The sequence below is a fragment of the Lytechinus pictus genome, chromosome 3 (genome assembly GCF_037042905.1).
Source record: "Lytechinus pictus isolate F3 Inbred chromosome 3, Lp3.0, whole genome shotgun sequence".
Lineage (NCBI taxonomy): Eukaryota > Metazoa > Echinodermata > Echinoidea > Temnopleuroida > Toxopneustidae > Lytechinus > Lytechinus pictus.
In genome coordinates, this window is record NC_087247.1 from 29,525,447 (window position 1) to 29,546,063 (window position 20,617).

The 20,617-nt window shown below is 39.2% G+C and overlaps 1 protein-coding gene across 3 annotated transcripts in view; it reads right to left on the reverse strand.

Moving 5' to 3' along the window:
* Positions 1-1,869: 1,869 nt before the first annotated feature.
* Positions 1,870-20,617, reverse strand: part of LOC129255716 (GRAM domain-containing protein 4-like) — a 41,006-nt gene continuing 22,258 nt past the window's right edge. For all 3 annotated transcript variants that reach the window (XM_064096776.1, XM_064096778.1, XM_064096777.1), the window contains 10 exons: positions 20,228-20,319; positions 18,989-19,080; positions 18,469-18,517; positions 17,813-17,931; positions 17,106-17,215; positions 16,218-16,372; positions 15,575-15,710; positions 8,302-8,389; positions 7,363-7,444; positions 1,870-6,807 (listed from right to left, as the gene is read on the reverse strand). In XM_064096776.1, coding sequence (XP_063952846.1) covers positions 6,514-6,807; positions 7,363-7,444; positions 8,302-8,389; positions 15,575-15,710; positions 16,218-16,372; positions 17,106-17,215; positions 17,813-17,931; positions 18,469-18,517; positions 18,989-19,080; positions 20,228-20,319 — 1,217 coding nt within the window. In that variant the 3' untranslated portion in view covers positions 1,870-6,513. The remainder of the gene's footprint in view (positions 6,808-7,362; positions 7,445-8,301; positions 8,390-15,574; positions 15,711-16,217; positions 16,373-17,105; positions 17,216-17,812; positions 17,932-18,468; positions 18,518-18,988; positions 19,081-20,227; positions 20,320-20,617) is intronic.

Here is a 20,617-nt window from a genome sequence, read left to right on the forward strand (position 1 = left end):
TACAAAATAAATAATGATTAGTAAAACTATGTCCGTCTGTCAGTCTCTCTCTCCCTCTCTCCTCTCATTCCAACCTCCATCATATCAAACCAACTTTCTTTATGCATCTCTCTCTCCATATCTCCCTCAAATATATAACATTATAAGAAATAGTATACAGACAGTGCACACAAAAAGAGCAAAGTAAGTGAGAAAACTCACAAATTGAAAAAGAATAATATTTGTTTTATGGGCTATCTGTACATGATTGCAATTTAACTTGTTGACCTGGTTTTCCTGTAAAAAATGTATAACTGACATAAATACGATTGTCACCATCATCTAATTTAACAAAGCTTTTTTTTATTTCTTACATATAAAATATCAACCAATATTTGATTGTTAAGTGAGATATTCAAAGAACTGATGTGATCATCATTAAAATAACTAAAAGGTGAAGCATAGCTTATTTCATAAATTCGTACATGTGAAAGATGTAATGTACTAATTTATTGTCCAATAACATACATTTATAATCTAGCTCAAGACTAAATTCTGTTTTATATGTATATACTGCACTATGAAAACTAAAAACTAACTCTCACAGCACCTCTGTGCTATTTGGTGGATTCTTTATCAAAATTGCAGCATTATGATCCCTACCCCCCCCCCCCCCAACATCCAGATACAAATAAATAAACAACCTTTTCACACTTTAGCTCGACTTCATTAATTTCAGTTTTAGACTTGGGCATATTGCACCGTGAAAGATTCAAATATTTCAAAGCACCTTTACACTTTTTGGTGGATTTCGTTATAAAGCTGAATTGCATTATGATCCCTTCCCCCTCCTGCCCCCCCCTCCCCCTCCCGTCACAATACTTAACCAGAAGCCATGCAAAATATATCCTAAGTATAAATGCAAATTAAATTATCTATTACAGATGTTACTATTATCAGGGGCCACAGAAAAAAGGGGGGAGGGCTTTTTTCCAAAACTGTGTACAAAACATAACAATTACCATCTAATTATTACTAATTATGATTTTTTTTGCATGGTCAGCCCCCCCCCACTTTCCAAGCCATTATGCAGCCCCTGATTATGGATGCTGACAGTACCTAGTTTATATTTTCGAGCTAAAGCATCACTGGCCATATACATGTATGTGGTTGAAAGGCCATCCATCAATGTTTTTACTTTAAAAAAATCTAACAAATCATGCAAGATTGTGAGGCTACAAGCTATAAGATGTTTGGGACAATAAATTGTGATGTCTATCTGAGAAAGCCCTTATACCAAACATTACTCTTTTCAAGGCGTTTATAATCTGCAAGAATGCAGAGGCTCTTGTATCAAAGCAAAAAAAAAAAAATAGAGAGAGGATTCAATATTTGATCAATTTCTGGCCTTTTTTCAAAACTGTAATAAATATGTAGGGTGAAATATAAAATACAAACTCTGTTCTATATCTTCACAGTAAATAAGTTATATACACAGCCAAACCTGTCTCAGCGGCCACCAATCTATAGTGAAAAAACATTCATCAGTGGCCGCCAAAATTATATCCTATTTAAAAGAAATGTGTGTTTTTGAACCTGTCTATAAAGGCCGAAAGAGGCCACTTTGGGTGGCCTTAATATAGACAAGTTTCACTGCACTTTGTAAAAACAAGAAACTTTCTAAAATATAGACTTTCTAATGAAAAAAGACCACCATTTCATCAGCTAAAAGCATCAAAAATCAACATCTAGAGTGATTCCATGCAAAGCACATTTCAGTTGTAAAGGAATGGTTCCAGAAAGAAAAAAAAGCTTCTTTGGTAAACCCAACAAAAAAGTGAAAAATCATTTTCACATTCAGAGAAAATATTCACATATAAACCATAAATATACAAACAATGGATCAACAAACAAATTTAATAATAAAGATAAACATAATAACAAACACTCAGAGAGGTGCATTTGGGAAAATAGACCAAACCAACCTTACAAATAAAAGAAAGTCATTTAATTATCATATTTCAATGAAATGGATTAAAAATGGACAAGAAATCTCAATAAATTCATAAAATATATATTACATTCAAGTATTTTTTTCATGTGCAAAAGTAAAAAAAATCATAATGAAAAAATCACCTCAGGAAAGCACAAACAAATTTAAGGAAGCACCAACCTCAGTTTCTTAAACCCTACATGATAATTTTTCAATAATGTTATTACTTCCCTCCTACATTTTTCTTTTTTTAGGGTTTATTTTTAAAACACCATCGTAAATGTTATGTATAAGTATGAATTCTATTGAAAACGATATCCCTTTTAACATGCAAGTAGTCATGTTCAGGAATGATTTAACTCCTATCATGAAATCAATGCATTCACTCCTACCAAAAAATTGAAAATTGATGTCATTATAGAGTGAGAAGTAATGCTCATTAATGTCTACTTTAAGTCCATGAACCAGCCAAAATAACTTCTCCTTTTTGATCAATTAATTATCACTTATTTCTGTCTTATACAGTGATGATGCATTACAAAACCATCAACTATACGATATCTATCTTTAAAATGTAAATTTAATATAAATCACAGACACCATGCTCCTAAAAAAGTCTAGAATATATAATAAAGATGAAAAACTCCTCAGAAGGTGCATACATTTATTTGTCAGATGCTTGATAGTAAAAAATATCAAAGGGTATATCAAAACTATGGACCTTATAAAGTAACATTCAAATGAAACTCAAGATCAGTAAAGTGTATTTCAATAACATATTAAATCTATATTTGGTTAGTCATTAAAGGTAGTATCAAATCAAATATCAAGATAGCACACAGAAGTCATTAGATTATTCATTAATTAACACACTTCATATTGCTTAAGATACCAATACAATTCAACCAATGCACATTCCTTTCTTTAGATTTTTATGATAGATTAATAATTCCACATATAGGTGCAATAGGTAAAAATATATATGCATCACATCTTTTAAAATAGAACAAGCAGTTTCTAGAATGGCTCTAGCCTTTATGAACAGAGCATTTTTATATTTGTCCGAGGAGGTATTACTGTGATAGGGCAATAGCGCCACCTTGTGTCGAATTTTGAATAGACCACTGGATATGCTGTGAAGTTGAAACCAGGCAGCCAACGTGTCACCTGTACATTTCTGCATATAAAAAATCACCCTAAGAAATCACCATGGCGATGAGGATTTCAGGTTGGATTCAAATTCAAATTGGATTTCACACGACTCCTGGGGCCTGTTTCATATAGAGTTACAACTGGTGAAACTTAACTTTGCCATTATGTCAACTACCATGCTAACCTTGATTTTGACTGGCTGCTAAGCCCTGTTGCCATGGTAGTTGCCGTAATGGCAAAGTTACAACAGTTGTAACGCTTCATGAAATGGGCCCCTGATGCTGCAGGTTATTCTGGTCAGAGCTAGGTTACCAGGAGAAAGCTCTTAGAACCAGATGTTGGTTGCACAACTGCTGGGCAGACTGAGAATTCAAGATGGTAGCACCCATGGTCGATGGGCTCATCGACAGGCTCGGTGAGTTCCAAGAAATTACAGAGACTTTCAGTACATACATTGAGCGAATGGAGATGTCCTTCTGCCAAGCAATATTGTTGGGACTGATTCTGATGGAAATGAGCAGGTGCTAATAATTGTGAGAAAGAGAGCCAACTTCTTGACTAACTGCTGGCCCAAGCCAAGCCGCATAGATATGCTCTTGTCAGACATTCTTAAGACACTTGGTGAACACTTTGACCACCACTCAAAATCGATGAGAGCTATCAGTTCTGTACTTGGAGTCAGTCAACAATTGAGGACATCACAGACTTTAGTGTGGCCCTGAAAGAAACTGGCCATACATGGTACGTGTTAGCCTAGCCCATAATGGATGGCAGCAAAAGTAGAAGTGGACTCTGATAACAGGGATGATGTGAACATCTTGTTCACTTTTAAAGATCAAGTTAGAGAGGGCAAGGCGAGCAGGAGCATAGGCATGGCGGAACTGTGGGAACTGACTGAAAAGATATTTTCAGCCTTGCCTTCATCGTCAAACCACTTCGCAAATATTAGGCTGAAGTACAAAAGTGAGATGTGAGAAGGACGCATGCTTAATGTGACCCCAACATTCATACAGGTGCTACTGTTAGTTTCATTCCCAAGTAAGTGTATAAAGGGAAGTTGCAGAAGTAAAACCAAGTCGTGTCAGGCTGAGAAGTTATTCAGGTCAAAAGATCCCAGTCATTGGATGCATTCAAATTCCTGTGATACACAAGCAACAAGCAATTAAATTGCCTCTCCTTGTAGTGGGGAAAATGCATTGTCTGGTAGAAATTGGCTGCATCACATAAAGCTGGATAGGAATGAAATATTCAGAGTAAACATTGACTTAACAGCAGAGGATCTGGTCAAGAAGCACTCAAAGGTGTTCAGTGAGACTGCAGACCCAATAACTGGATTCAAAGCAAGAGAGAAAGAGTGTGGAGAATTATGCTCAGCCAGTTCACTTTTTCTACAATTGATTACATAGACTGCAATGTACAATCAATCGTGAAAATCAAGCATAGTCTACTATTAATCGCTAACCTTTGTGTTACAGGAACCTGGGGAGCGTCTCATATGAAAGGACCTGTCGGATAAAACGTCCCATTTTATCCAACAATTATATAGTATCGGTGCTTCTGAGCGAATCAAATTCATGTAAAGATGTCAGATGAAAATTTTGACGAAATGCTCCCCTGTTGTTTGAATGCATTTGTAAGTTTTAAATATTTTAAGTTCAGAGAAAACATCAGTTATGAATTTACGTTTTACCACCATTGGTTTATGTCTAGAAACTTCTTATGTGATGTTTCCTTGATTGAAGTACATGCAGGCATTTAAAAACATTATGTATCCTTGTAAATAATTGGTCAACTTTACACTGATACTAGATAATATCAGGACTTTTGATTTGTGGGAGCAGATGTGTCATCATCATGTTTATTGATTGGAAAAAGTTTTTTTCCATGGGACTAATTTATTCAGAACACTTTTGCAGACAGTACGAATGTTAAAAAAAAAATCAATGTGTATTGTTATATTAAAAGGGTGTAACTGGAGACAATAAATGTGTCATGTACTGTAAACTGATTAAAATGACAGTTTCTTGAAGGAGGGAGGAGTAGTGATAGCACATAGCACCACCCTGTGTCAAATTTTGAATAAACTACTGGATATACAGTGTAGTTAAAACTAGGCAGCCAAAATGTCCACTTGTACATTGTACGAAGTGTCAAAAATTACCCTAAGATATCACAATTCCCAGAAATCATTTGCAATTAAATGTAAATTTACAATGAATCATTATTGGACATGCAATTTACTGCAATTAATTGCAACCTTCTTATGATACCCCTGCCATAGTCCTTGTGACTTTTACTGCTTGTTTTTCAGTCTTATCTAATTTATCTCATTGACTGGTATTCACGAGTGTTAGAGGTGGGATTATCACGGTCAGTCAATGCAAACCAGGTCCCGATTGGACCAATGATGTCAGGACTTGGTGGAGCAGTACACCATTAAAACAAATACATATAACAAGTTTTCACTATTGATATTAAATCTCAAACCATAAATAATGAAAATAGAACAATGGAAAGACATTTTGAGTGGAGGAATTAGTGTAGTGCTAATCAAAATGAAGACCAACAGTGCCACTCAATGGAACATCTTGTCCGCCTACCTGTTTTAAACGCAATGGGTGTGCATCAGTTTCACACCAATTCTCAATATTAAAGTTCATTGAAGAGGGTTAAATGTGATTGGATGGTATAAATATTTCAGTAGGTAAGGTCATTTCCATTGGAGCTAGAAATGACCTATCAAGATCATCATTGCATGCGCATTTCACTCAGAAGACTGAATATGAACAATCAGAAATGTACTTTCAAATTAGCAATCAATCGTGAACCTATGTTATACAGGCCTCAGGTCAGTGTTTTGAACAAAGTGTGCATGCAACAAGTACTAGATTGGTCACTGATATAGCGATGGAGCTGTGAGCTTCAGTGATAGTCTTCTGAATCACTTCTGTCTCCCGTATGGAGTGATACAGGTGTCTATGACTACAGGATCTGCTCCTGGTGTCCCTTTATGATGTGCTGCCTTTGGTTACAAATGTGATGTGCTTCACGATTGTACTTATCCTTGGTAATTCTTTTGATCTCAACGTACACAGAGACTCCAATCATAGTGATCACTCTCTGTCTCCTGCTTCATAGAATGATGTAGGAGTCTATCTATAACTACAAACTCTGCTCCATGAGTCCCCTTCGGGATGTGCTAGCGCTGGCTTCCATGTGCAATGTGCCTCACGCTTATGCCCATCCTTGGATGTGCAAATAATCGTCTTAAGCCATAGACCTTCAAGTTCCCATTGTTATGTGGAGCGCTGGCTTCCATGTGCACTTTGTTCACTGTTACGCCCATCTTTAGACGTGCTTACAATCACCTTAAAAGGAGACCCTCAAGATCAGCAAGCACTCTCCGAGTCACTTTCTCCTGCTTCAGAGTGAGAAGAAGATGCCTGTCTATGACTACCAGCTCTGCTTCTGACGTCACCTTGGGATGTGCTAGGCGTGGTTTCCATGTTTGACGAGCTACTCCGATGTTGGATGGCTCTTTGGGCTGCCTGCCATCCCTCCATCAGCTGGTCATAGATGAGGTTCCTTCGGAGCATGCCGCCGAAGAGTACTGGTTTATCAGCCGACGCCATGTGGATCTCTATGGACATGCCGGAACCCGGCATGAAGTTGAATGGTTTTGCCTGGACATAAAAAGAGGGAAATGAATGTCAATGTCGATTTCAATTTCCATTCCAATTTAAATTTTAGTGTCACTGTCAATATCAATTTCAATTCTATTTTCAATTTCATTTTAAATCTAAATACTTGTCTACAGTATATCATAATTATCTTTGTGGTAGTGTTTAACTTCATGTAAATATGTTGATTTATGAATGTTCAAAATACCATGTAAAATACAAATTCTCAGGGGGAACTTTAAGGATGATGAATAAGTAAGCTTTTCATAATAATCAAAAATGATCTAGTTGAAATCTTAATAAGGACCCAGGGGTCGCAGAACAAATCTAAAATAGGGGGATTGCTGAACATGCAAAAAATTAATAATTTATTGTAATTTACATGTTTTTGTACACAGTTCATGAAGTGGAGCCAACCCCCCCCCCCCTCTGTTTTTAAGACATGAAAATTTACACTAAATGCCCCTGTGATTAAATTACACTAGTCCTTTGAAATCTGAGTAATTTTATTTTTCATTTCCTTGCCACTGAAATTATATAAAAAAATACTAGTTTTACCTTTTCAATTCTGAGTATTTCTTTCAGGGGTATCAGCATGTTTCCATCTTTGGACAGACTTGACTTCTCAAAGCATAAGAAACTATTGTATAAAAACGAAATTATACAACCAATATCATTCTTCAATGCCTAATGAAATGTTCGTCAAGTTGAGAAACATACTTTGTTTCTTACTAGACGCTGAAAAATGAAATGAAATAATACATTCAAGTAGAAAGAAAATTCTTGATTGCTGACTTTATTTCTTTTGTCGATGCATGATCCGAGACATAAAATTCTAAACAAACTCAGATATAGACTTGTGATAACCTACTCATTGTTCTTTATATATTGAAAATAAATAAGTAAATATGTATGAAGAATAAAGAAGTAAATTTTGAACTTGATCTGCCAATTCTGCTTTTAATTATTGCAAAAAAATAAAGAGGAAAGTTGGAGGAACAAAACCAGGGGATACGCCAGGATATTTTGATGGGGGGGTAGGAGCAAGGTAACATGACAAATGGATTTTAATGGTATTGTCCAGTCCTCTCCTTTTTCTTCTCTTTTTCCTTCTTTCTCCCATTTTCCCCTCTTTTTTCCCTTTTATTTCCACAGGGAAAAACATTTTAAATTTAATCAAAATTGTAATTCATAGTTCATTCAGAGCAGTTCAATGATCAGGAGTGAAAAAAAAACATGGCCACGACGATACTATACTGCATTCAATAGGACTGTTTTCCCTTTGACATTGTTTAGGCTTCAGTTTTATGAGATAGATAGCTGGGCTTAGGCAAAAAGAATTGCTTGATGTCATCTGTAAAACAAAAAAAGGTTGATGTCTCAAATATTGGAAACAATGTTGTCTTGCCCCAAGAATGATTTGCAAGTATTGAGCAGAAAAAACAGGAAAAATATGTATCCCTTTCATCATTCAAAAGTATTTTGTGCAATACTTACCTTTTTGTCAGATATAATCTACCATTTTTGAAAGCTCCTGTAACGGTGTTTTTGGTTATCAGAGTACAGCGCTTGCCCTCCTTCCATCCTACAAATTAAATATGCAATCAATCACAATTAGATTATGAAAATACTTACCATGATTTTCTTATTTACGGGATAACTGGATATACTCATTTGATTTGCTAGTTCATTACGATTAACTTGCACGCCGAATAAAAGTACACAATTTTTCCTGCGCGCGCGCAGCATCTCCCTACGCACGCACTATCCCAAGATCATCCCGCAAAAAGGCGTCCATTTCCTCTCATGAGCCTGAACGCAAGACATGTTGCCACGCAAGGCGAGGGGTCGGTGGGAGGGTTCAAATGAGTATATCCAGTTATCTCGTAAATAAGAAAATCATGGTAAGTATTTTCATAATTTACATCAATAACTGGGATATACTCATTTGATTTGCTAGACCAACACGGATTCAACGTGAAGGGAGGCATGTCTAGACTAAGAAAGTGCGTACAAAAATAGGGAGATGAAGACACGAAAGGCCGCTGCCTTAAGGACAGAGGAGGTAAATAAGGCCTCATGTGAAGAAAGGTCCTTAAGAACAAGGAATTAGAAGAGCGCCAAAAAGGCGGTCCTCAAGATGTCGTATACGACGATTCCATAGAAAGAGCCCAAGAAGAATGATACTATAATATCATGGGCCCTCGGCCTAGTGTCAGAAGGAGAACATCATCACCAACTGACTTGATCGTTTCAACAATCCAGCGTGAAAAGATGTCTCGAGAAGCTGCCGCAAACGGCTCGCGCGACAAAACAACCAACTGCACAGAGTTGGGAATTGTCTGAAGAATGGCAAACAAAGACGAGGGTTAGAAGTAACACCTAATCTAAGCCAATCCCGGCAACGGTCCGAAGCAATGCATAAGTATGCAAAGCTTTGTACTGTAAATGGTTATATATAAACAGATACAGGAGGGATCTCGACTGATAGACAGACAAAAGATACCCTGAAAACCGACCCAAGAGGGAGTTAGTCAAGCGTCAAGAACGACCGACAGGTGCCATGACGGACTAAGCCATACAAGCTCAACGTTTGAGAAAAACTTAAGAGGTTGTAAGATTCGGATTGAAGGTATTAATCATCCGTAACCGGAGGGATGATAATTGCCGATGATCAAAAAACGATCCGATTTTGTTGAAAATTTCGACAAGAATCGTGATCGGAAGACTGAAACTTGTACGGTTCAGTAAGTGATCCATCAATCAATCTGAGAAGGCGACAGCGGGGCTAATAAAAGCCACGGTCAAGTCACCGGCTTAATAATTTAAGCCAAGCCGCAACCATGCAAACGTAAGGAATGCGAGATATCTCAGAAGCCCCCGCATGGGAGAAGGCGCCCAGAATTCGATATCTGTCTCAAATGCGTGAGGGCAGAACATCTGCAGAATTCTGATAGAGCTGTGGCAGGACGTTTCCAGCGAGTAAGGTTGAAGTAAACCACTCGTAAGGCAGTCAATGTGTCGAGAAAAGCGACTGAGTGCCATTCTGTTAATAAGAAAATGCCACGGACCTGCTGTCTATGTAGAATAGAACAGTCTGGTCAAAGCAGCTCAAACGGGCGTGTCGGAGAAAAACGCGGCACGCATCACGACATAATAAGTGTGATAGACAGCGGATCCCTTTTGTCCAGTACTAAATAAAACACCCGCCCGAGGGTGCAGTGCCCGCGGCGGGAGAGGTGGGCGGTGGTTTGGCTGAAGCCACCATCGCCGAGAGGGTCCGTAAGACTAGGCTACGATGGATGTCCGCTGAGCGGAGTAATCCCTAGTCGCAGCAAGCGTACGCCAGAGATGAGCTGGCGAACAATGTCTCTGTCATGATCTTACGTGTAAACGATGATCAAGAGATGTCGGTCAAGATGTTCTGAACCAACAGACAACACCAGACATGATACCTCAACAGTTACGTTCCCGACGGAATCGAGTGAGGTAACAACGGCCCTGTCCTATCAAGGTTAGGGACGGAAACTGGCTAAGAGTGTCCAAGTCCTCGCTTGACGAAACAAGCGGAGGAGAAAGGCGACTTGAGGAAAATAATCACCAATATTTCCCTCAGTCTGCGATGAGAACCAGTTGTTTACGAAAACAGCCACAAGGCCTGGTTTCTCTGGTGATCGCAAGGGCAAGCACCGCCGGCGCCGGTTGCAACAGCATGGAACAGTCCGATATCGGTAAGATAAGGAGTTCCGAGAAACTGCGGGGGGCGGCAAAAATGACGCCCTAAGCAGCAGGGGATGAGAATCTATGCTTCTAAAAAGAAGAACTCCAGTGAAGTAAATCACTTTCATGGAGGGACTCATCCACAGTCGGCCCGAGAGAAAGCCGGTCGTGGTGATCGTGGTTAGACAGGCATAAGTATGCATACACACACGTATACATTTTATACATAAATGTATATCCACCACGATTACATCATCCTCGGTCACGCAGTGACCATGGTCACATACATAGCATGAAGGAGGATGAAAGCAGCCTGCGAGGCGACTCAAGTGTGCCGATTGAAAAAGCTTCTAAAAAGAAGACAACTCGACACACGGGCACGGTAAATGCATCGACCGTAGCCCACTCCACACGAGGAAGCGGCGGAGACGCCCGCAAGCTTGACCCACATAGAGGGCAGTCTATCGGATAGACTGTTTGAGCTCGACCGATGGCCTGGTGGCGGACAGTTTGGTGTGAACTCGCCGACCCGGCACGGTGGGTGCGTCCAGGAAATAGGCATAGAAATGCCGACAGAAAAAACCTGGGGCTTGAAACAAGCCTGAACGCACGCACACAGACGACAATCTAAAGAGATATATGGCTGTTTCTTTCCACCGAGATGATGCTTACCCGACCGGGAAAGACTCGGGGAACAAGTTGTGAATGTCAACAGGAGGGGTATCTGGCATATAAATAGCCGATTCCCTCCGGGCGTTCGGTGCGGGTGCTGCCGGCGGGGTCCGGGGGGACGACCGATGATGGCAGCTCGGGCAGGGCTTGCACGAGCCAAATACGAGACAAATAGGTTACAAAATAACCATAATGCACCGGGTGGTGAAGGCATAGCGATTATTAAGTATAGGAGAACTATTAATCGCCGTGACATTCAGATCCGATATTTATGCTCATAAGCTCGGCAGAGCTACGAGATAGTGAGACATACCGCTGAGCGGTGATGGTGCTAATATCGGAGTCGCCCTCACTACAGCGGCGATCGCTGGAGGACGGGTGTCTGTACTAGCCCTGACTCTAACCTTACAAGGAAGAGAAGGAGTTAAAAGTAAAGACAGTGCACCCTTACTTTCGTATAGAAAGTGAGGTTCAGGCCAAAAGCTGACGGTCCCGTCGCCTGGGCGGACGGTCCGCCGGCGTGATATGTTGCCCTCTCAAAAACAGCCAAACATTCTCATGAGAGAAGGAAGGCATGCGGTATGTTAGAAAATCTTACCTCCAATCTACAGGCCCGCCTAGGGGGTAGAATGGAGAGAGTTACCGCTGAAAGAGCCGTTGCCGAAAGCGATGCCCGGTCAAACTGTGAGGCTTGACGTAGAGGGCGAATTCGGGAGTACCTGCATATTAATGGGGGATACCCATGCAGGTGAACTCGCCGACGGCTCCCCGGAGTGCGGGCTGGCGGGAGAAACTCAATCCGCTCAATGCCCGTCACCGGCAATAAGACCGACAGAAAACAGCCAAGCGGCTGCAGCGACCAACCAGCGACATACGAGGGCTTGCCGACTTGCTGGGTGAGACCCATACGTCAGCAGCACCTGTGCATATCATGAAAACACCCGTGCGGGTGAAAAGGGCCGGCAATTTCAAAGAAAAGGGCCGGTGGCTGGTGCGAGGCTGTTGATAAGCCCAGCCGTCGCGTAGCGGCGGTCTGTAATGACAGAGAACACGAGGGTAAGAACCCGTAATGCTCGGGACGTGTTGATGCAACCTGTAAGGATGCAACGTCCAGCCGTCGGTCATCGAGAGCTTGCCGACATGTTGGCTTGAAAGCCGTATGTTGGAAGCACCTGCATGGAAACGGGGTCACCGTGTAGGTGAACAGCGTTTCAATAAAAGCCCGGCGTGAGAGGGCAGGTGACTGCTTGAACCGCACGGTGCTTAGCACGGCGGCTAAAGCTGACATGAAGCGGGAGTCTGGTGACATAATGGGGGCGATGCCCGTATGTCGATAACACCTGTGTATTAGCGGGAATTTCCCTTGCAGGTGCGTGAGCCGGCGAATCATGAAATTGCCGGTGACTCTCCGAGGTATGAGATGGCGAATGTCTGCTTGGCCTGTCCGGTGCTTGACACGGCGGCTGAAGCTGACATGAAGCGTGGGGGAATTTACCCGCACTGCTCGTGGGCGTGTGAAGCAACATGAGAGTTGCGACGCGTGACCCACAATTATCGGGAGTCTGGTGACATAATGGGGGGCGATGCCCGTATGTCGATAACACCTGTGTATTAGCGGGAATTTCCCTTGCAGGTGCGTGCGCCGGCGAATCATGAAATTGCCGGTGACTCTCCGAGGTGTGAGATGGCGAATGTCTGCTTGACCTGCCTGGTGTTTGACACAGCGGTTTTAGCTGACAGAGAGCATGAGGATAAAAATCTGTGATGCTCGAGGGCGTTCTGTTGTAACATGAAGTTACGACGCCTGACCATCGGCACAAGAATTAGAAAGAAAGGGTCTGCCCGCGAAGCGGGGTTAGCAACCTAGAATTTCTTCTTCTTCCTCTTCTATGCGGCCCCCGCCGGGGGGCAGAATAGGGCACAAGAGACAGGGGGGACGTGATATCTCGCATGAGAAAAATCACCCAAATCTGATCAAGCCGTTTAGGCACATGAACGCTAATTCCACGGTTCCACCTTTAAGGGCACGTGGACGCGATTCCACAGTTCCACCCTGATCAGATAATCGTGAGATTGACGGAGTCGAGCTCACGTGTCTCTAGCGACTAGGGGCTGGTAGCCCTTTGCTAATGCTCCCTGAAGGAGACTGACAAAGCATCGAGCCTAGTCTGTGCCGGGAAAAGAGTCCCATGCTCTTAACCCGGAATTGTTGGACCCGATAGCCGGTGGGTAAAGCAGCCCTGGAGGAGTGAAGTTTTCTATACTAGTACCACACTCCCCAAAATAGGTTCAGGTCCCGTCGAGGGAGCCTTGGCTATCACCTTTCAGGCACGTGGCCGCTGCGCCACGGTTCCACCCTAAAACGCTCGGGTACGTGGGTGCGGTTCCACGGTTCCACCCTCTTGGGCACGTGGACGCAACTCCACGGTTCCACCCTCCTTTTTCCAAGGCACGTGGACGCAACTCCACGGTTCCACCCTTTATAGAGCCCATCGCAAAGGGTCTCACTCTCTTGCCCTCATACTCACCGCCGCTGATCACGGGAACAAAAATACCATGTCTGGTTCTCTCCCAGCGGCAGGTTTGGAGTCATCAGGAGATGAGTCAAAAGAGCTCATCTACCTGGTAAGTTCTTAGCTGAAAGAACAAAAGGAGGGTCGAAAACAGAGAGGGGGCGGAGGGGTGGGTGGACAAGAAAGGTGACAAAGCAAGATCCTTATCAGAAATATTAATAAAATTAATAACTTCGGAAGAACAGGATCGACTTCTTAAACACGAGATCAAACAAAGTTAAGAAGCTGAAGTTTTTTTTAATCAATTACACGTAAACATGACGTTAATTAATTAAAAACAGAAACGTCTAAGTCCAAGGACGAAGAGCAGGATCAGCTAAGAAAAAAAACACAAGTTTTTTTTTTTTTGACAAGGGTCAAAAGAAATAAGTGAAAGGAAGAAGTACAAACTTACTTCCCTTAAACTGGAAAGCCGAAAACTCATTAGCGAAAACTTTTTTAAAGGACGCTAATAGAAAACAGGGGGGCTTCCCAAAAAATTTTAAGAGAAAAAAATTTTTAAGACAATAAGTCTAAAAAAAAAAAATTTCAATACAAAAATAATTATTAAAATTAATTAATAATTAAACAATTAACCAATTGGTTAATTAACAATTTATTAATTAATTAATTAATCAATCAATCAATTAATCAAACAAAAACAAAAGATTGATTGAGACAATCAACCAACTCACAAAGGAACAAGTTGAAAACAAGTTTGAGAACAAACAAGGACGACGCTCCTATCTGTCCCATAGCCTAAGCTGTGGGGAGGAAATAAAATCAATTCAATTCAAGACGATGCAAAGGTGCAAGTCAAGAATAATAAAGAATTAAAAAGATTTGGCGTCGTATAGTGCGCGGAGCTACAGGTAAGGGAAGCGGAAGCAACCCGTCTGTGAGAAAACGAAACTGACGTTCGGAACTCACAAGTTTATTTAAAGAAAAACGTGAATAATAACACGAATGCTCCATGCACTATAATATAAATGAAATCAATCTAAAGCCGAAAGGCAAAGGATTGAAATAGGCTGTAAATACATAGATAAATATGTAAACAACGGACACTTTTTATAGAAAAGTGGGAGTGTACTTAGCTAACGTCTGATCACGGCGGCAGGCGAAAGTAAAAGAGGAAATGGACGCCTTTTTGCGGGATGATTTTGGGATAGTGCGTGCGTAGGGAGATGCTGCGCACGCAGGAAAAATTGTGTACATTTATTCGGCGTGCAAGTTAATCGTAATGAACTAGCAAATCAAATGAGTATATCCCAGTTATTGATGTAAATCAAAAGATAAACTACTTCTTAATGCACTATAAAATAATAAGATGCATCAAATTTCCAAACTGAGTCACTCAAGCAAGAAACATTAAGTACATAGAAAGAAAACAAAGCTACACTGAAAGATTGATTCCAACAAAGTTGGAACAAAGTTCCAACAATTGGATTTTTAATAATATGAAGTCCCCAATTTCCCATAATACAAAAAAAAACTGGAAAAATCAGACTTTTACCAAAAAAAATTCCAGGGCAAAAATTGAAAAAATACACACATACAGTGAAAATCGAGAAAATTGAAATAAAGCAAAAACTGTAATTATGTAAAAACTATTCCCAGTACTTAGGAATCGTTTGTCAATCTGTATCTGCATGGAAACTTATGTTTTTCTCAGATTTTCAATAAATTTCAATTGCTTTATCCTCAAATCACCAAAGAACACAGAGACTGATGTTAAGAACACCAAAGAACATGGAATAGGCATTTAAGAACACAGAAAACTAAGGTCTTTAAAAAATTTCTTGATACAACAAGTCTTTGCTCACCTGACAAAGGCTGTTCTGATTCAGGCACATTGAACGTCTCTGCAAAGGCTTTGAACCTCTTACTTGCAGGTTCAGAGTCCTGCATTTCTTCTCCATTGAACCGGACTGTAATACCCTCAATATCTGGGACTAGGAACTAAGAAAGTCAGAAAGAAATATTGTAGATTCTGCATAAGTTGACCTTCTATATAAAGTATAATAATTGCCTAACCCGAAGTACAATTTCACATCAGAATATGTAAAATATGTGTTAATATCTAAATAAAAGTCAAATTTCACCTACATTGAAAAGAATAATAAATATATAAGTAGGCCTACAGCAGACTCTGTTTAAGTTGACATTCCATAAGTCAAACAACTGCCTAACTCAAGGCATTTTTTCAGAGACCAGAAAATGCAAACTTATGTCATATACATCTTCTCACTTGAATTTTGACAAATTCAAACAGTCCCAAGACTAGAGAAAGATCAACTTTATCAGTTATTGCTGATCAATGCAATATAATGCCTTGCCTAACATATCTCTTAGTAGGATGAGTGTTAATGCATTAAATTTTGGAACAATCTGGTTACAACACTCAGGGTAGATTATTTATGTGCCCCTTCCCTCCCACGACACACACTAGCCCAGTCCAAACTTTACCTGTTGTGTTTCTTCAATAGCACGTCTTTGTTCAAGCTGGGCAGCCGTCGGCGCTTCCCTAAATATCTTCTCCTCGAAACTATACTTGGCCTTGAGACGAGGATACTTCTTGAGTACTGGATTGATGAGAAAAATCTTCACACCAAGAAAGAGACCTAGGGACAAAGATTGATACAAATAATGATGATAAAGATAAATAAAGATAAAGATAAATGGCGGGGATTGAAACCCAATACCTCTACTAGGTAAGAGCCAAAACCACAAGTCCACCCCCACCCCGACATTAAAATGATGATAAAAATAATTATGCCATGGCTGGGATTTAAACCAAAAACCTCTAGTTTCAGAGGCAAGCGTCAAAACCACAAGTCCAACCCCCCCCCCCCCCCCCCGACATTATAGCCAGCCAGCGTAACCTTGTATTCCATACGCATGGCATCCATTTTGTTCTTTAACCTATACAAAATTGCATCCTATTAACAATACAAAATGTTGAGAATTCAAATTCTTTATATGAAGAACCATTTGTGTTGTTTACGAAATGCAATTCTTGGAATCAAGATGATAGTATTAAGAAAATGGCTTGCCATAGCCTATGTACATCAGCATACATTGGTTTAAACATTCAGGCATGACAGCCCCATATGTAGAAAATATGTAAGATATATGAAGTGCTAAAGTGTAATAATCTTTATTTAAAAAAAAAAAAGCTCAGAATTCTGAAGAAAAACAAGCATAGGTCAACAGGCACTTGTTTTAAGGGACAAGGGATGCAACCATGTGATAAAGTATCAGTGGGAACATTATTATATTCATTACTGCCACTGAGCATAATTTTCGAGCACTTTTCAATGTTAATAGTTTTTACATCATAATGATAATACATACCAATCAATGTGAGCAGCATTGATCCAGATATAAATAATGAAGCTACAAATGCAATTACTAGATTGGTATACAGGCTCTTTGTAAGATCTGGATTTGTCCAATAGAGGAAGCTACAACAAACACAAATAAGATTGATTTTGAATGTCACTAATCTAATTTTAAAAAAACCCACTAAATATACCATAGTGTTAAATGTTAAATGAAAACACTTCATTCAAATTTCTACACTTCGCGATTGAGGCTCAACGCTTTATCAAAATGATCTGTTTGACATAAATATATTGGATCTTGGAATTTTCAAGATTTTGTTGCAACTATAAATCTTTACATGCCTAAACAAAGTTATCAAAGCTTTCCAAGTGCCATAATTGATGAGGCGGCAAGGTATTTTATCTTGCCATGTCATATCTATATGGTTATCTTACGAAGTTGACTTATAAATAGTTATATGTTGGCATGGTGAGACATACTGTCTCGCCAAGTTAAAAAGTTTTTTAGTCGTCATGGTGAGATAAGTACGAAACAACAATAAGATGACTAGCTATGATATAAGTTCCCTCTGCAAGATGATGTATCTCGCCATGTTAACATACTAAGGCAAATGGATGACCAACTGAGTTATTGACTTAACATAATAACTATTAATGTTTGAGGGAAATTTGTTAATGTACTCAACAACAAAAAAGAAGACACAGTTCTGAACCTACTTATGGACTTTTTCCATCTGATCAGCTAAGCTCCCGAGTATATTCTGCACTCTCCTGCTGACGTGTAGTACTAACTGAAACCTGTCCGACATTGACAGTGGGGGTCTTTCATCCTGTGTCTGCATGGAGAGCAAGAAATTATCCAGGAAATTTCATTTCATATTATGATATATAAATAATGCTCCAAATTTTCAATCAAGTATTTAATGAACATCTATGTGGAAAATCATGACAATGATTATTTTTTAGTGACCCGTTTATTCGATTTTGATTTATTTCTATTTGATGCGCATTTAGATGGGAAAATCATGAAGAAGCTCAGCATGATGATTATCAATCCAGGATAATTATAAAACCTTGACATCTTATCCAGGAAACTTAATCTTTAGAGAACCATTCATCCAGTTTTTAAAATAAGTAGAATTAAACTTTTCTACCAAGGCCATCCAAGGAAAACAGAAAAAGTGGCCACTGTAGACAGATTCTGTAACACATATTCCTATCAAATGGGAGACAATTCTGATGGCTACTAAAGATATGTTTTCACTACAGACAGTGGCTGCTATGACAGATTTGACTGTATTTAATATCTTTTTAAATGCAGGAAATGATAAGGAAGTTTAGCATGATAAATTCAAGAATGAATTATAACATACCACTTCCACAAGATGATAAGGAAGAAATGAAAATTGAATAGTCCAGCCCCTAAAAGACAGAAAAATAAGTTTCATTTTAAAAATAAAACATATCATCGAGGACATTAATAAAATTCAATGCACGAGGTACTGTTGGAACAGTTCTTACACACCCGAGGCAAAGCTGAGGGCGTTTGGGCTGTTTAAAAGGTAACAAGTGTGTGTAATTCTCTATCTCCTTGCATTTAGTTGACAATTAAATGAACAAAGACATTGACATCTGCTTCTTAATCTCCATGTTTCGATTTTTAATAATACACACCCACAACAAAAACAATAAAATCATACATACTGGAAGCAAGCTATTTTTAAAGTATTTTAAGCTTCGCCTTTAAAATGTAATGCGATTGGTTGTGGATTAAAAAAAGAAAGGGAGGGTCAGCCTCATTACATAAGGTCAGTCAGTTGATTACAATCAAACAACTTTTTTATTTTTTTAATTCTTATTGGTGGTGGTGGTGGGGGGGGGGGGGGGACTTACCTTGAGATGAAGTACGTTGTGGTAAGGTACCATAGCAACAGCCCAATCAGTAGAGTAGCACTCCATCCTCTCCATACAACATACATATATATCTATGGGAAAGACAGAATACAATGATTCAAAAATGTGATATACAGTATGTCACAGAAAAGAAGGAAACCCACTTACAGATCGAGTTATTACAATAGTCAGATATGCTTTCATAGTTTCATTCCAAATTTAAAGGCCACCAAACACTTTACGGTCGATATGCAATTTTGAATAAAACATAGTAAAATTGTATGCAAATATTGAGACATGGAACATCTGTTTTCTAAATACAAATACATATATTCAAATCTGTGACTATGATACCATCCTTATGAGAATAAAAGCAAATTGAATATCTAGTTGTAATGACGTCCTAGCAATCGTACGACTGGCTACGATTTATAACCAGTTTGGCCCTTACTCCAAAATACAGGCTTGCAGTCATCCAAAATTGTTATATTAGAATATTTTTAGAGTTAATTAAAACCTCAAATATAAAGATACTTTTCGTTTTTAGAAAATATGCAAAATGTGAGTCATTCCAAAATCAGATTGTGGACCAGTGGTAAGGTGTGCAGAGGCTTTAAGACTATTAGTTTGAGTAAAAAGTCATTTTTTGTTGTGACCAACTACAAAATGAATTCTTCACACATGGCAGATGCATGACAAATACAAAGGACTGCCAAAAATGGTTTTTAAAAATGTGCAAAAACTCATGCATGAATCTGAATCCACTCTCATTTAGGGATTTATTGAAAGACACATAGCAAAGAATACAAAAGATGTGCCAACGAGCCACCTTTTTCATTGTGCAGGTTCATATCCTAACAAATCTTTACCTACTTGTCTGTGTACTCTGGTCAAGTTGTAACCTGGGATTTGCATGGAATATGCTAATTCAGCTCACAATAGCTTTTGATAGGTTTATTGTAAAGAAAAACTTTGTGTGTACATAGTACGATGCATTGCACCCATCACTATTGTGTATGTGTGTATGAACAATAGACTTAATGCACTCTGTGTGTATTGTGAATAGAAATGTGACTTGAGTTGAACTTGGCAGTCTGCTGTATGTGACTGTAGGTGAACAAAGCGGGCAAAGAGTTAAGTGCTATATGTCTTTTCACAGCAGTTTGTCCTGTATTTCCCTTTTTTACATTAAATGTTAAAATATTTTCTTGAATGAATCAATATATGAAGTCCACTTACAACAAATGCAAGGAAGGTATTTGATGTTGATTTCCAGGATACTAGGGCAGACATTGCTTTACAAAATAAGAGTCCAGGCTCATATCCAGCTTCTAAGTATATACAGATATGAAAACAATGAAGACAAAACAAGGAGTAATTAAAATCATATGATCATATCAATTATAGAGAATACAATTTGCAGAACGTACATACCTATATGTTGGTTTAAAATGGCTATCTTTGATGATTCTTATTCCCACTCTCCACTGAAGCCAAAGAAATGCAAGCCAATTGGTGATTAAAGGAGTAGTTAACCCGCACATAAATTGGATTTAATAAAAGTATGAAAATGAGAAAATATAGTATGAAGAATGAAGGTGTAGAAAAAAAGGCGTACATCTGCAAAAT